General features: G+C 37.6%; 1 protein-coding gene across 1 annotated transcript; it reads left to right on the forward strand.

The window, feature by feature from the left end:
- The first annotated feature begins 791 nt into the window (after positions 1-791).
- On the forward strand, positions 792-16871 carry LOC139458364 (BAG family molecular chaperone regulator 1-like). Its single transcript, XM_071239772.1, has 7 exons — positions 792-838; positions 3244-3279; positions 6095-6229; positions 7496-7578; positions 8841-8954; positions 11460-11630; positions 12475-16871. Exons 1-7 carry the CDS (start codon positions 793-795, stop codon positions 12553-12555), a joined length of 666 nt encoding a protein of 221 aa, XP_071095873.1. The 5' UTR covers position 792; the 3' UTR covers positions 12556-16871.
- Positions 16872-17830: the final 959 nt, after the last annotated feature.

The raw sequence follows: 17830 nt of genomic DNA on the forward strand, positions 1-17830 counted from the left end.
TTCTAAGTCATTCCTTTGGTACATATACATCTGTTTCCACCTTTCTTTAGAGTCACAGCATTACAGGGCATATTTTCATATTAAATACAATTTCAAATATGTTTTATTAATTTTCAACAAGTTTTAATTATAGTTTCCTAAATTCCACATTTGAACGGAAATTATAAATCTAAACTTTGAAATATATATCTTAATGTAATATGAAATGTCATTTGTTAAATAACGTTTTGTGTTTAACATGGATTTGTACTGAACATAGTAATGAAAGTTCTAAGATAATTGAACGGATAACTACAATAATAGCGAAAAAATAATTCAACTGCTGCATGTGTTTTCTTGTTTAATTTTTGCCTTGCATTGTTTTGGCGCGGTTCCAATCTAGGCTGTTTGGTGCCTACGTAAAATCTCCCAAGCAGGCTGTGGGCCGGCCTCCTTTAACAAGCGTCCATGGTTAGATATCTCTCTTAGGCATTTACTTTGCTTCCAACATGAGTAGGTAGGTCAGAACTAACGGTACATCGGTCCTAAGCTCAGTCTTTCTTCAACACTGATTTTTTAGAACTTGTCAAGCTTTCAGTTATATGTTTGCACTGAATGGATGAACGAGTTGGTATCTCTACGTTACGACAACTAGATTCATCCATTATGGAGTTAATTAAAATTATAGTCAATAATCACATTACATGGTTTGCGTTAAGACACTAACATGGCAATGTTGGCATTTGACAACATTATCAGTGACATTTGTATATGTTTGCAACAACCTGAAATGAAAGTGTCCATAGATTCAAGATGGCGGCGGACGGAGTCGATTGTCTTAAGTTGCAATTGGTACATGGTGTGTATTAGCAAACAGTGACCTTGTTCGATTCATATTCTATCCACATATGTCACAGGACATTCGTTTTAGGTTCTGCCAAAAGCAGATATATTTGTACGATAATTTAATTCATCCATACGGTTTCTGCGGCTTGAGCGATACCTGAATAACTTCACGATTATCATGACCGAAAGAATGACATTGTTAACACTCTCTTACACAGCACTGTACAGAACTGGTACAGGCTGATGATAAACTACTGAAATATTTATGGAATTTAACATGATGACAAACGCCTCAACACTGAATCTTTGATAGAAGTGATAGAAGTAGTGACTGTGGAGAACTTAAAATTTGAGTCACATTCATCGTATCGCGGCATTTTTTATTTCCATAGTTCAGGAAGGACACGCATCCCAGCGGCTGTTTACTAATGCAAATCAGTAACAAGGGGAGTAGTGCACTTTACCGGGCGCACTTTTTCAGATCCAATTAGCGCTGTGGGGGCTCGAACGCGCTTCGCCGGCTCACCGGTTCTGCTAATTAATGCGTTAATTAGCCGACGCTCTACCACTGGACCACAGGCGCTATCACATGTAATCAGTGCTCGTTCAACGGGTCATTAGAATCCCCATTGACATGCTCGCGTAATCAGTAAACAATGAATTGCGCATGCGTATGACGTCACGGTCCGCGCTCCCATTCATGTTTTCTTGAAATCACACCCGCAATTGTTTTTGTCAGCATGACCGACCAATGGGATTAAAAGGATTAACGCTTGTAAAGGTAAGAATTTATGGCTCACCCTTGCCCAAAGCAGGCTAACCCTAATGACCGAAAACGGGTGTTGGATCGTAAAGACGTGTAAGTTTCCCTAAGACCGATAAACGGGTGTTGGATCGTAAAGACGTGTAAGTTTCCCTAAGACCGAAAAGGGGTGTTTGATTGTAAAGATGTGTAAGTTTCCCTAAGATCGAAAACGGGTGTTTGATTGTAAAGATGTGTAAGTTTCCCTAAGACCGAAAACGGGTGTTGGATCGTGAAGCGAGAGTCACCAGAGCGTGAGGCACGGTAACGGTATAACGAGACAGCAGTGGCACTATAGCGCGGTAATTGAGCGGATGGTAGAGCTCGGGCTGCGCCCGGTAAACTGCATTGTTGCCGTAACAAGCAAGTGGTCGCGTCATAAACAATTTCAACTTCAGGCATTTGTTTAATATTGCCTCACCCCCATTGATCAATGACTTTGTTGTAGGCCATTTCCCAAGTAAAGTTTCTCTATCGACCTGAATCGTCTGCGTATTCATGGTAACAAATAAGGTGACGGAAGTGAAGTAGTTGTCATATTTTCCCCTCATTGCGGCCGGCTGTTTTTAGGAGATAATAAGGGCCATAATGCCATACTTAGCAATCTGTTCTTCAACAGTAGCCAAATGATAAAAACGTAATGTTATGGACAAGTAGAACACACAGAATGACCTAGATCAAGTTTCACGAGAATGTAATTGTGATCGTGTTACGATATTTCATTGGCTAATATTTAGCTAGTCTCCCAGATTTGGATACAGTTACACCAGTCAACCAATTCTCACAAATGTTATACTAATATAAAAATGGTGGTATGCTATTAAAGGGTACTCTGATGACTATTAGAATGCCAGGCATTGTTGAGTGTACCCATGTTTTATCAATATTGGCACTTGTCGAGTTTCAGACCCGTGAAGATAGGGGTCAGATGCTTGCTGAAAAAGGCGACTATGCTTTTCATAGGCGACTAGTGGGATTGGGTGGTCAGGCTCGCTAACTTGGTTGATGCATGTCATCATATCCCAAATGCGTAGATCGATTCTAATGACATCAACCACATCAACCAATTCTCCATCAGATTTGATTATTTAGAGACTGCTGTCATGCAGCAGGAATATTGCTGAGGGCGGCGTTAAACAACAAAGAAGCTTGTTGAGTTTCAAGGATAACGGATATCTCTGCCCGAGAGTGTGGCTGCAACTGATCCACCTTATTGTCAAACTAGCTGTGCATGTTGGTCAACTAATGAAGCAGCCATGGTGACAGACCCATTGTAAAATATGCTATATGTTTTGAAGGATGTAACAATTGATCAACCATTGATTCATTGCTATTGTCAGTGGCTAACATCCTTAAAATGGTTGAGGCACTCAATCATTTTAGACTGTCAGTAAGTACTAAGTACTGTCTTCACATGCAACCCACAATAGGCACATAATAATTTAACTCTATTTTCATCCAAGAACCTTACTATTGTTACTCAACATGAATAAGGGTAAAACATTTTGTGGCAGGTTTGACGTTAGTCTTACCATGATTACTGGCTAGTTTCCTTGTTATTAGAGTTTGTGCGTGTTTCCATCTTATATCATGCTTCACTATGTGATTGTTACCAGGTCCAGATAGACATGATCTCTATGTACCAATCTCAGGTAAACCATACAGTGTTGTGTCACATATTCTCTGTCTAGTAGATCATGTAGATGAATGACTTCCTCTTGCGTCTTGACTTTTCACCTTTTAGAGTAGTGTAAAACACCTTTTCTGGGTGCCGTTGAACAAAAAAATCTTAGCGCTATAACGGTTTTAAGTATATATTAAGGTATGGGACAACCCGTAAAGATTAGGTCTTCAGCAACCCATGCTTGCTGTAAAAGGTGACTATGCTTGTTGTAAGAGGCACTAACAGGATCAGGTGGTCAGACTCGCTGACTTGGTTGATGGATGTCATCGTATCCCAATTGCTAGGATCAATGCTCATGATGTCAATCACTGTATTCTCTGGTCCAGACTCAATTATTTACAGACCATATTGCTGGAATATTGCTGAGTGGCGTTATACAACAAACAAATATGGTAAGAGAGTTAAAATCACCATAGCGCTAAGATCGCTTTGTACCCTGATCAGCACCACTCTCACTGTCACTAGATCTAAGGTCCCTCCATGTGTGCGGTATGATCCTGGTATTACTAGTATATCGGTATATAGAGAATCTCACCCAAGTGTCTTTTAATATCAAATATATCAACACGAGTTGATAAAAGTGGAAAAATTTCGAGGCTTGCCAAGGATATTTGCCACTTTTATCAACGAGTGTTGATATATTTGATATCAAAAGACACGAGAATGAGATTATATTTATCATCCAACATCATTCTTCCAACTTTTTCAATTAGCAGTGTCTTCAATGTAAAACGAACTACTAACAGCTTCAGTAGCAGAGCCATTAGTGATGTCATTTGATTGTGACGTCATGGTAACCAGTGATGTCACAATGGTCTGCAAATCATTGTGATGTAATTTCACTGCAGCGATATCTACAGTCTCAGTGTAGCATCTTGTTTTGTTCTATTCATGTTTCAGATTGTTTCTGAATTAAATTTATACAATTATACACTATATCGTGATACATATCACAATATGGCCTTGTGCTTTGTAAACTATTGTGATACACTTTAAACATCCAATACCCATCCCTAATATGTACTAATATTTGTAGGGCTGGTTGAGAAGATTGATAATCGGAATTATCATTCACCGGAAGAAATATTAACGATTATTGCTGTAGAAATTGTGTCATTGATAATAACTTACATAAACTATTGTGATGAAAATTAATGAAGTTCAATTTACCATGATTTATCTAAACAGACTTGTTATTGTCAATCATGTCAATTACCGAAGATGGAAAGCAACTATTTTTGTTATATCTCAAATGTCCACAAAGTAATCTTTGTAAAAATGTGTCACTGCTCGCCAGTGGCGTGAAAAATGTTGATTTCTTTCAGGACTATTTGCATACTTGCTAAAAAATTACTTCTCCGATTTTTTAGATAATTGATCAATATTTAGTTGGTGATTATCAATCTTTGTGATCAATATTGAGCATATTGATAGACAGCCCAAAATATTTGTGACATACTATCATTACTAATCAGTTTATGAAACTATTTTATGTAAACATGATCGCGATGTGTATCTCTTGAATGCTTATTTTTAGAATTGAATCCTGTTTACCATGTTCATGTATCATGTTTAAAGTATACATATTAATCATGTTATTTGATGTAATATATATGCAGATATGGAAATATAATAAATTAATATTAAAATACCATTTCTCATGTTTAGGGACTCGACAGATTTTCTGCAGAATTTCTTTAATAAATATAATGGGACACAGAACAAACATTGTTTACTATGTTTACTCTTTCTGTTTCACTTGTAGCAATTTATAGTTAAACAAAGCACCTATTTCGCCAAATGCAATCAAACATTTTTAGATTCAATCCAAATTTATTTTCCTTACTGCTGTTGAAATGCTCTGTGTCATGTTGTTTTTATTCTTTATATTGATATGCTATTGATTCTGCATGTTCAGAGTGTAACCTTATAATTCCCAGCATTACCCAGTTATTTCACAGGTAAAATCAGATGCTATTCCCTATATCACATCAACAGTGATAAACAATGAAAAAGGAAGTTATGATAACGTCAGTTTGACAGTTTAATATGGAAGAAAACATGACAAACATTTGGTTTATCTTAAGGAAACATGTATGCATAGCATGTTTACATAACATATTTATCAATATGCAACACAGCCCTAGAATTTTTGAATTTTTTTTAATCCACATGATCATACCACTGTTGTACATGTTGTATTAACCATGTGTTTACCATGTTTACCCTCAATCTCAGCACAGCTGAAGGTCAGATGGGAAAGGTGGGCTTGCCTTGTGGCTAAAGCATGCACATGTCTCCCACAGGCCCAAGTTTGGGTACAGGGAGTCCACCAAATTACACAAAATCTTTTTTCGAAACCTTGAATCCAAATTTTAAACAAAATAATTTTAAAAAATGTCATTATAAACAATTATCAGTACATAGGACATAAAATTACACAAATAAGTATGTATACTCCCTCAAATTTTCATCGTTTATGTAATAATCATAATACCAAAAGAACATTAAAAAGTGAGAATTATTTATTTCTAATTTTGTTATATATTGCAGGATTCATATTTTGTGCGTTTGAAACAAGTGTTAAATGTTTGGGCATCTTTTAAGTGCAAAATAGCTTGAGCTTGAAAATCATGAAAATTAGTATGTTCCGAGATTTTTCTGCAATAATCGATGAGTTACATTTTCTTGCAAATCTTAAATTGTGAGCGGGTCTTGATAAGTCCATCCCCCATACAATACCTGGCCTGACACAAGCCCCTGGACCATGCCTCTGTTGCCAGGTCCAAGGAAGCATGAACTGGGGATGTGTCTACCACAGGAGGAGGCAGGCGACGTGCTCACAGTCGGACATCTCACCAAGGCAGTCACTGAACTCACCGAAATCCCACAGACATCTCAGAGGCTCATCTTTAAAGGTGAGTTAGTATTGTTTGATGCCTCTTTTACCAATTTTCCAGCAAGAACATTGCAGAGAACACCAGAAATGGGCTTCACACATTGTACCCTTGTGGGAAAGTGAACCCAGGTCTTGGTGTAACGATAGAACGCTTTAACCACTTGGCTACCCCACCGTCCCCCTTAAAGGCAAGACATAGCAATAGTCACTGCCATTGGTAATACTTGTTGGACCTCGGACATGTTCATCTATCTACGGAAGCCTTTTAGCATGTTTAGGTTCATTTGGTTTTTTAATGTTTTCCTCGAAATTTCAAGATAAGTCTAAATTTCAAGATACTAACTTGAAATGTTTAAGATGTTATGTTGAAATTTTAAGAAAATAAATCGAAATTACAAGTTTTGATCTCAAAATTTCAATTTATTATCTTGACATTTCAACTCAGTATCTTGAAATTTCAAGAAAAAAAGAAAAAAGCAAATCGCCGCAAAAGGCTTCTGTATCTATCACTTGACATCCTCTGTGGTTTAGTGGATACCGAGTCTGCACGGAGAGCGGGAGGTCAGCGGTTCGATCCCTGGACTGGTCATACTAAAAGACCTTATAATGGTACTTCTTGTCGGCATTAAGGGGATAAAAACAAGGACTGGTTGTCAGTACACTGACACTGTCAGTCAGTATACTGTGTCTGAGTTTGGTATTCATATTAAACTGTGGAATGGTGGACTTTCACTATGAAATTGTGTGGTTAGTCCAGACTAGTACAAGCAGCCACACACATACACACACGTGTATGCACATCGCTATATAAGTCCAATAATCTTGAACATTATGTTAAACTCCACTTCACTTCAGCTAATGTTGAATATGTAATATCTGCCCATGACATATGACAGTAAGATCAGCCGTAAGCCAGTCCAGTAAATCTGACTTGTACACAGCCAGCCAGTCCAGTAAATCTGACTTGTACACAGCCAGCCAGTCCAGTAAATCTGACTTGTACACAGCCAGCCAGTCCAGTAAATCTGACTTGTACTCAACCATGGTTGGGTAGAGACCAGTGTGGTTCAAACATCATGAAATTTAACAAATGACTTAATTATGCTCAAATAAAATTTCAGTTTCATGAGTCATGCAACTCTTGATTGTCATATTCTTCAAAAGCTCACTTATTTTTAATAATGCTCAGAACACTATTTCCTGATATGTCATTGATAAGCATCCATGATTCAAAATGTATTTATGTTTCTACATTTTTTACACCAATAACATGTATGACCAACAGGTCGTTCGCTGACGAAGCTAGATGAAAGTTTGTCATCACTTGGGGTGAAACAAGGCTCGAAAATTATGCTGCTGGGTAAAAAGGTGAGTGAATATATGAGTCACTGGAATATCTACCATGTATAAAAAGGACATTACGTTTGTGAGTCTGGATGTTTTCACTGGAAGCGTTGGGACTAACTATGCTGGATGTCATGGATCTCTCCAGTTGTAGTCTATAGGACTCTTGTAGTACATTCAGGGTCCAGGCCATAAAGATGGCGGTTGGAGACTGGCAAAATGGGGCACACTTCCTTTGATTTTCATGAATTTTTCTTATATCATGTCACTGTGCATGCATGGTCAGGCTTGGTGACTTGGTTGATTGTGTGTCATTGTACCCTGATGGCATGAATCCTTGCTCATAATATCAACCGACCCGTGGAGAATCGGGGTAGAATAGGTCTTCAGCAACCCATGCTTGTCGTAAAAGGCAACTAACGGGATCGGATGGTCAGGCTCGCTGACTTGGTTGATGCATGTCATCAATCCCAATTGTGTGGATCAATGCTCATGATATCAATCACTGGATTGTCTGGTCCAGACACGATTATTTTCAGACTGTGACGTTAGTGTGATGTTATACAACAAACAAACAAACATGATGTCAACCACTAGATTGTCTGGGTCTAAGCAAATATTGAATGAACAGTTCCATTTATCAGACATGTGACATGTATGCGAGACAGCACATGAAATGGGTGCAGTCCACATTACTGGGTGAAGCGCTTGACACTAGTTAATTCAGTCAACATGATCGGCCTATTTACATGATTTAACTGCGTCCCCAGCAAGTGATAAACATTCATAAAAATTAAAATTAAAGTGATATTTATTGTAAATGATCCTGCAGTTTCCTGATCAGGGATTGGGCCGTTGCGTCATCCTCATATGCACAAAAAAGATTACTAAAGGAAGCACCTTGTAATCTTCAAGCAGTAAAGTTTAGATATATAATTCTATTCAACAAATGTACATACTTACTCTTTTGTCTGACAAAATGTCATCCATGCTCTAACTCTTGCTAAATAGTCTTCTAGGCTTCAGCGTTAGGGTGACAAAAGTTTACATTATTAATGTTTATTTGTGTGCAAGGAACCTGACATTCTTGTGCCCTCCCAGCAATAGAAACTAACATTTTAGTCCACTAGTCCTTATAATGATAAAATATTGCAAAATCCTTAAAAATAGAAATTTCTACTAGTCCTTAGGATAGCTTAACTATTGGGCAGTTTGGCAAGAACTATAGGACTAGTGCCAATTTCTAATGCTGCATCCGTTTTTTTTTTCCATTTCCATGGTAACAGCCTGAGTCTCTGGATATGGTGGATGAACAGAAGCTGAAGACAGCTGAGAAGGAACTGGGAAGACTGTCCAAGACCATGAGTGATATCAGTCAAGAGCTGGATGGTATAAACAAGGTAAGTGATATCACACAGCAGCTGGATGGTATAAACAAGGTAAGTGATATTACACAGCAGCTGGATGGTATAAAGAAGGTAAGTGATATCAAACAGCAGCTGGATGGTATAAAGAAGGTAAGTGATATCACACAGCAGCTGGATGGTATAAAGAAGGTAAGTGATATCACACAGCAGCTAGATGGTATAAAGAAGGTAAGTGATATCACACAGCAGCTGGATGGTATAATCAAGGTAAGTGATATCAAACAGCAGCTGGATGGTATAAAGAAGGTAAGTGATATCACACAGCAGCTGGATGGTATAAAGAAGGTAATTGATATCACACAGCAGCTAGATGGTATAAAGAAGGTAAGTGTATAAACAGTATAAGTGATATCACACACCAACTGATGGTATAAACAGGGTGAGTGATACCACACACCAGCTGACACCATAAACAGTATAAGTGATATCACACAGCAGCTGATGACATAAACAGTATAAGTGATATCTCACACCAGCTGATGGTATAAAGTGTTAGTGATATCACACAACAGCTGATGCCATAAACAGTATAAGTGATATCACACACCAGCTGATGGTATAATGTGTTAATGATATCACACACCAGCTGATGGTATACAGTGTTAGTGATATCACACAGCAGCTGATGGTATAAAGTGTTAGTGATATCACACACCAGCTGATCGTATAAAGTGTTAGTGATATCACACAACAGCTGATGGTATATAGTGTTAGTGATATCACGCAGCAGCTGATGGTATAAACAGGGTGAGTGATACCACACACCAGCTGATGCCATAAACAGTATAAGTGATATCACACAGCAGCTGATGCCATAAACAGTATAAGTGATATCACACACCAGCTGATGGTATAAAGTGTTAGTGATATCACACAGCAGCTGGTGCCATAAACAGTATAAATGATATCTCACACCAGCGGATGGTATAAAGGGTTAGTGATATCACACAACAGCTGATGCCATAAACAGTATAAGTGATATCACACACCAGCTGATGGTATACAGTGTTAGTGATATCTCACACCAGCGGATGGTATAAAGTGTTAATGATATCACACACCAGCTGATGGTATAAAGTGTTAGTGATATCACACAACAGCTGATGGTATATAGTGTTAGTGATATCACACACCAGCTGATGGTATAAAGTGTTAATGATATCACACAACAGCTGATGCCATAAACAATGTTAGTGATATCCCACAGCAGCTGATGGTATAAAGTGTTAGTGATATCACACAACAGCTGATGGTATATAGTGTTAGTGATATCACACAGAAGCTGATGGTATAAAGTGTTAGTGATATCACACAACAGCTGATGCCATAAACAGTGTTAGTGATATCACACAGCAGCTGATGGTATACAGTGTTAGTGATATCACACAACAGCTGATGCCATAAACAGTGCTAGTGATATCACACAGCAGCTGATGCCATAAACAGTATAAGTGATATCACACACCAGCTGATGGTATAAAGTGTTAATGATATCACACACCAGCTTATGGTATAAAGTGTTAGTGATATCACACACCAGCTGATGGTTTAAAGTGTTAGTGATATCACACAACAGCTGATGCCATAAACAATGTTAGTGATATCACACAGCAGCTGATGGTATAAAGTGTTAGTGATATCACACAGCAGCTGATGGTATAAACAGGGTGAGTGATATCACACAGCAGCTGATGGTAATGAAAGTCAAGGCTGCATTTATTGTGTTTTATTTCATCCAAGATGGCGGACATTTCTGAGAGGAAACTTTCTGTGTCACAGTGGATTTATTTCTTTGCATCCATATAAATTTTATGCAGATTGGACGATAACATTGCTCCTAGAGACTGAGAATTATTAAGTGGTAAAAAGAGACATGCCACGTCTAAATGTAAGGGTTAGGAAATAATTATTATTACTCTTGTCTGCAACAGCCATCTATGAAATGGTACAAACGGTAGTCCACAAAGAAATGTAACTAGTCTTTCCTGAATTTGCTAGTCTCAGACTATTGTATATCGCTGTGTATAAGTTTTTCATACCTAGAATTAGGGGGGTTTCAAGGGGGATCGCCCTATACACAGGGTAGCAGAGTTTTGGTGTGTTGTTTACAGAACACAAAGACATTAGTGTGAGCATGTAACACCTGAAATACCATGTTAACACTCAGTACTGAGTATGCAATTCAAGATTTCATTCAATATAGTTTACATTCAATTCGGCGAAATTCTGTGTGAAGTGATCAGTAAATCGCACAATTTGTTATTTAACAGTCATTAACAGTCAGGTTACCGCTACTGACACCTTGAAACGAACTTTAGTGGACAGAAAATGTCACAAACGCCATACTTTGACTCAGATTATATAAATTAGCATCGTTATTGAAGGATTTACAGGGGGGTCGACTTATAGACGGAGTCGCTTTATAGATGGTGGTGTATGGTATGTTAGTTTTGAAGCCTGCATCCCCATGTGTTGCAGGGATTCCTGGAGAAGAAGCTGCAGCAGCCGGCACTACAGAAGCTGAGGAAGCAGATCCTAGTAGTATCTGAAGCCTTCATGAAGCTGCTCGAGTCATTGGACGCTCTCCGCTTTGCAGAAGACAACAAGGGGGCGAAGATAAAACGGAAAAACATGGCGGACAGAATACAGGTGATGCCACTGAGAATGGTTGTTTTCCAAATGATAAGGTGTTTTTGTTTATTTACTTGGATTACAGAGTTACAAATGTCACAAATGTGGAAGGAAATTGAATTTGAAATTTATTTTTAAAAGAGGCCTTTTTCTTCCTGACACATCTGTAGTAAGAGCAGTTTTTTTTATGACCAGTGTGAGATCATTTGAACATTTAAAAAATGGATTATTTTTGTATTTATTTCCACCATGTATACTACCAATCCTACTGTTTTAATTAAAATCTATGAAATAAGTCAGTAAATAGCGGTCAAAGGTCATTCCTACCTGGGGCCTCGTTTCAAAAAGCGTTTGTTGCACTGCAACTTTTGTAAATTCCCATGTTTTAACCTTGACGATGATCGCTTTGTGACATGAGGGCTTGATATCTTTGGTATAGTGTTGTCAAATATTGACTCCTCACTAGGGATTGGTATCAGAGGTTTAAAGTGCATTGCAATATTTTGCAATGATATACCGGTAATACCTCTTTCTGTGGAGTCTGTCAAAACAGGACTCAGACAGTCTGTGCAAAACATTTTGAGTATTCTGGCATGGACATGTATGCGCACGCACACGCGCACGCGCACACGCACACACGCACACAAACACACACACACCTCTCTATATAATAATTTCAAACGCGACATTGTCCCTATTTCACATCACCTCTTGCAAATTGAATTGAAGGATTTTTTTGTAAAGCATTTATGACTGCAAATATTGTTATGCTACTCTACCATGTTTACGTCATATATATATATTCAAAAACTAATAAATAATGATTTAATGATTTAATAGTAAAATTGTTTTGTTTTTTCAGAAACTCCTGGATCGCTGTGACGTTTTGTCCGAAGGTGTAAAAGATATTCTACAAGGGTCTTCACGAGTTCAAATTATTTAGTTTTTCATATAATAGTTTTTGTTGAATTTTGTTATTTCTTTTTCAAACAGTGCAACTGTACTTCATATGTCTATACCTGTTAAACATCATGTTCACAATTTTGTAGAACTTTTAGACACCAATAAGTGCCTTTTTCAAGTCTTTGAATTTAAATTTTCATTATTCAATTTTTAGGTGGTGGGGGAGGAGATGTTTTTCCTTAATTGATCTTGATTATTCTGTAAAAACAATCAGACATTGTTTGTTATAGGTAAATTAAGACATGATCAGCATGAAACTTTGGATCTCAATATGTTGGAAACATGTTCAATACTGTGAAGTGTTTCAGAATCATTTAAAGGTCATTGATTTGCTCCCTTTGCCAAAGATTTTACGCTCCTACATTAAAGATGGTACCATGGTTACTGACAACTCATGTTCACCTTAAAGAAAGCTACTGGATAGTAACAAACAGCTATGGCCTTTGATTGCTTGATGCAATGATAAGCTAGCTGTCTGAGGAATGGTGATGTGGTGTACATCGAGGGCAGATCCAACATTTTTTTAAAGGGAGGGGTCCAAAATATCAAAGTCCTCTCAGTCAATTTTACTATCTACAGCAGACTACATTTGGTTATCAATAGGGTGGCGGTGGGTGGGGGGTGTCCGGACACAGTGTATCCCCAATCTGGAGCCAGCAATGTACATCATCACAATCATCAGTTTATTTCTGGCATCAAGGATGTAGGGATGTGTAAATATGATATTGCACTACTCCAGCAGGTTTCAGTTATGGAATGGAAGCTATGGAGGATGAATCTGGAAGATTTTGGTTGAGTTATGATATACATCATCATTGTTCAAACTATACCTCTTGAAGTTACCATGGTTACAGACGTACCATTAAAAGTATTGAACTTTTGTTTGAGAGGAATACCTCAAGATGTACAAGTAGAAACTGACATATTTATTTTCATCACAACACATTCTTTTTCAGGAATGAATGGTGGTGAAATCTTAGGCAAAATTTCGTGTTTTCTGGAATTACTGTATTCACTGTTATGGGTGCCCTGAGCACTTAGAAAATTGGGGTTGCTTATCAAACCTGTACACAAGGAAATTTGTTGTCTGAGATTAGAATTAGTTCAAACATCCACGAAAGTTAAGCGTTTTCGATAGTTTTCAGGCTGTTACATACCCTTTCTATACTGCTGTGTTTACTATTATGGATATGTAATATGCACAAGAACATATCCATTGTCATGTCAAGTTTTGGGCTTTGTACCAGGCGCTTATAAAGATTGCTTACAGATTGGTCCAGAAGTTGGTCAGGCGGTGCTTTATACAGTGATTAAGGTAATTTGTTTTACAACATCCTCAAGTTAATGTCATTTTGTCAGCCATATTTATATATAAAAAGATTTTTTTGTAATTACTAAAATATTACAAATTCGTTAAAATTAACTTGTACAGCTTCATCAGCGTCAAGGTAACCATCTCCTACTCAATAGTTGGCTCTTCAATCACTGTTTTGTTTGGTGTTACCTCCCAAACAATGTTTGGAGGGGGATATAGAAACAGGATCCGTCCATTCATCAATAACTGCTTCACTATGTCTAAGTCAAACTGAGTGTGCACATCAGTAAAGTGCCTTGTGGTAGTCAGAAATGTTTCAGACTTTGCTTTTTGGAGTTTCCTGGCAACAAGTTGAAATAATGGTAGGGTCTGTGTGTGATGGTGATTCACAAACACATGCTTATATGTTTTACCACTTTTGTTATGCCCCTGGCAAGTCTGTCTGTCCATCTATCTGTATTTCGTTTCTGGAACATAACTTGAAAACAGTGAAGAAAATTGAATCCAAACTTGGTACCTGTAGCCAAGGCTGAAATGGTGCCTTTTGCTGTTGTGGGGCCAGGGGAAAGATTGTCATCTTCTGATGACTCTTGTTTCCCTAGTGTCCACTTCACAAGACGTTTATCACTTCTATAAATCTTTGGTAGGACTTAGGTTAGGTTTTGTTTTTCACAGCATTTCTCATAAACCATTCAATATTTTTTCATGAAACTTTGTATGCAGATCATGGATTGTATGGCAGTTCAGGAATCATCATTTCTGTTATATATCTTACTTATGTTCTGTTTATTAAACAGAACCATCACCAATTCACTTGATTGGAATATATTAAAAACATTTTAAAAAGTTTTAATAGTGTATATATATACTTGCCAAATATGTCTTTCAAACTCAGATCTTCTGGTTGACTATGTCAATGTGTTCATTGTGTCAACTACCAGCTGGCCGTCATGAAATTGTTTGTAGAAACGTTCTCATGGTGGTTGGAGATCGTTGTGTGCAAATTTCAGGTTCCTGTTTTTATTTTGATTTAGTGGTGTCTTTCATAGTCAGTGATGTCATGATGATGATGATGATGATGATGATTATTATTATCATCATTTTTGACCGTTTATATTGGTTACTGAAGGAAGAAACTTAAAAGTTAGTTATTTTTTTTTCCATGCAAATTTATTAAATGGCAGGAAGCATTTTATGTCATATTTATTTTTCAACACACTGTTATTTAATGCCGAGCGCCAGGCAGGGAAAAAACAAGTACCATCTTTTTGCATTTTTTGGTATGACACAGGAACCCTGGACCTTCTGCTCTCTGGGCGGATGCTCTACCACTAGACCACGGAGGTGGTCACATACAGATGACTTGGCTAGCCAGCCAACCTGTATGAGGTTTACAGCACTGTGATTGTCCCATCAGATATAAGTAAGGAATAATAAAGCTCTTCACAGCCAGACTAGGTTTGGTTAAGATGAACTGGCAAGTCTTACGACTACAAGAAGAGAATGTGTTGATAAATGTTGTCCAATGAACTGTCTAGTTGTAAAGGAAAAGTGATGTTTCTAAGTCAAGACTGACTGTAGGGCCAGTGTATGTCTGTAGGGCCAGTGTGATGTCAGTTTTCCTCTGGGAAGTCAAAGTATGACTGCGTGTCTTTATGAAGGACATTATGACATGTTATTGTTTTACTTTTTGTTCTTTATGAAGAACAGCTTTTTTTGTAAGTTTGGTTATTGTGTACTCATAACTTTGCAAATTTAAGTCATTTTTATTTTTCCTCTTTTAAACATTGGGCATTGCATTTACAAGTAATAAACTAACATGTCACATTAATGTACTGACATTATTTTCTTTGGACATTTAAAAAAAATATGTTTTTCATATCTTATTTAATGAAATTCGGTTTGAGGTTTATGAATGATTAAAATAATTGCACTCATCCACAATCTCAAAGTTGAAAATCACCTCCAGGTCGTACATGAATGTTTCTTATGAAACAGGTCTTCTGTAATTTTGAAAGGAAAGGTAATGGATCTGTCCCCAAAGAGATATTTTCATTTTGCAATATTGGATGTTTTGAGCAAACTGCTGTTACGCATCATGGTGTATTACATAATGCATTGACCAACAGTTGGAACTACAAATACCTTCTTGCAAATGTGTTGAAGCCTGTTGAATTTTTTTTAATTATACCATATTCGACGTAATAAGCACCCGGGGCGCCCTCAAAATTAGAAATAGGTGGCTATTATTAGAATATAATTTTGGTGAAAAAGAAAACAGAGTTGAAAGATTGTAAATTTCGTGGTTTATGCTGACAGCCTGACATAAGAAAAGTATGTGCGTATCATACACGACATATATTTTCCCGAAATTTAATTGCCCATAATTAAGGGTGCATATAACACACGCGTGCGTTATATACATGAACAAATAAATCTTGTGTACATTGATCAATCGGAAGGGGTTCTAATTGGGATTGTTCACTAGCCAATATATCAGCAAATAACTCCGTGGGCGCTTATCAGAGGGGGGCGCTTATTACGTCAAATACGGTATGGTCATTAAGCTTAAAACAAGAATAATACTGTCCATAAATGTTTTAGAACCAGCCATTCAATATTTGAAAAGAATTTAGTTGTCCAATTTTAGAAAAACAAATTGTTCCCTTCATGTGCTGGATGTTCTGCAAATATAGTGTTTTGGTGCTAAGGTTATTTTGACCTCCTTTCAGAGAAAGAAATGTCTTGAAGTGCTCACTGAAAACATGTTCTGTCTCAGATAATAATCCCCTTAATATCCATGATGTTAAATAGTGATCCCTCACCTGCAGCTTTATGCTATACACAAATCAGAATTTGATTTTGAAGTGAATGTGTTTGATGAAACAGAAATAAAGGTGTTGCTGATAAGAACTAGTGTATTTGTTTACCATAGTTCCTGGAGATGAGCCTTATTGTGTAGTGGGTGTATGAGCCACAATAAATTGTACATACATTGTATACTCAACTTGTTTGTTTTTGTGATCTCTCTTTGAGAGTCCTTGACATAGAGGAGTGGGTAGATCATAAAGACTTGACATAAAGGAGTGGGTAGATCATGAAGACTTGACATAGAGGAGTGGGTAGATCATGAAGACTTGACATAGAGGAGTGGGTAGATCATGAAGACTTGACAGAGGAGTGGGTAGATCATGAAGACTTGACATAGAGGAGTGGGTAGATCATGAAGACTTGACATAGAGGAGTGGGTAGATCATGAAGACTTGACAGAGGAGTGGGTAGATCATGAAGACTTGACATAGAGGAGTGGGTAGATCATGAAGACTTGACATAGAGGAGTGGGTAGATCATGAAGACTTGACATAGAGGAGTGGGTAGATCATGAAGACTTGACATAGAGGAGTGGGTAGATCATGAAGACTTGACAGAGGAGTGGGTAGATCATGAAGACTTGACATAGAGGAGTGGGTAGATCATGAAGACTTGACATATTGATGGAAAACATTGTTTAGGAAATTTGAAAGGGCAAGAAACTTGGTTGTCAGATCTTTGATCAACCCATAAAGTGATATACTCCATATCAACATCAATTTTCTGTTACCAATATATATATGATCACATTGTGATGCCTGTTGATTTACTCACTAACAATTTATTTCAAAATTCTGTTGCAATCATGGTAATATTAAACGGCATTATTGCTTTCCCCTGCCATGAAGATCTGGTTTTGAATAGGTCTTCAGCAACCCTTGCTTGCCCTTAAAGGCGACTATGCTTGTTGTAAGAGGCGACTAACGGGGTCGGGTGGTAGACTCCTGACTTGTTTGATGCATGTCATCGTTTACCAACTGCATGGATCGATGTGCATGATGTCAATCACTGGATTGTCTGGCCCAGACTTTGCAAACCGCTGGCAAAATAGCTGGACTATTGCTGAGTG

Source organism: Haliotis cracherodii, unplaced genomic scaffold (assembly GCF_022045235.1).
Source record: "Haliotis cracherodii isolate W230 unplaced genomic scaffold, xgHalCrac1.p SCAF_12, whole genome shotgun sequence".
Classification (NCBI taxonomy): Eukaryota; Metazoa; Mollusca; class Gastropoda; order Lepetellida; family Haliotidae; genus Haliotis; species Haliotis cracherodii.

Bases quoted from the DNA above. Each gene is read 5' to 3' on its own strand.
- LOC139458364 (XM_071239772.1), top strand. From the start codon at position 793: ATGGCGGCGGACGGAGTCGATTGTCTTAAGTTGCAATTGGTACATG. The intron at 6,230-7,495 runs GTGAGTTAGTAT...TATGACCAACAG, and splicing joins TCAGAGGCTCATCTTTAAAG to GTCGTTCGCTGACGAAGCTA. The intron at 11,631-12,474 runs GTGATGCCACTG...TTGTTTTTTCAG, and splicing joins ACATGGCGGACAGAATACAG to AAACTCCTGGATCGCTGTGA.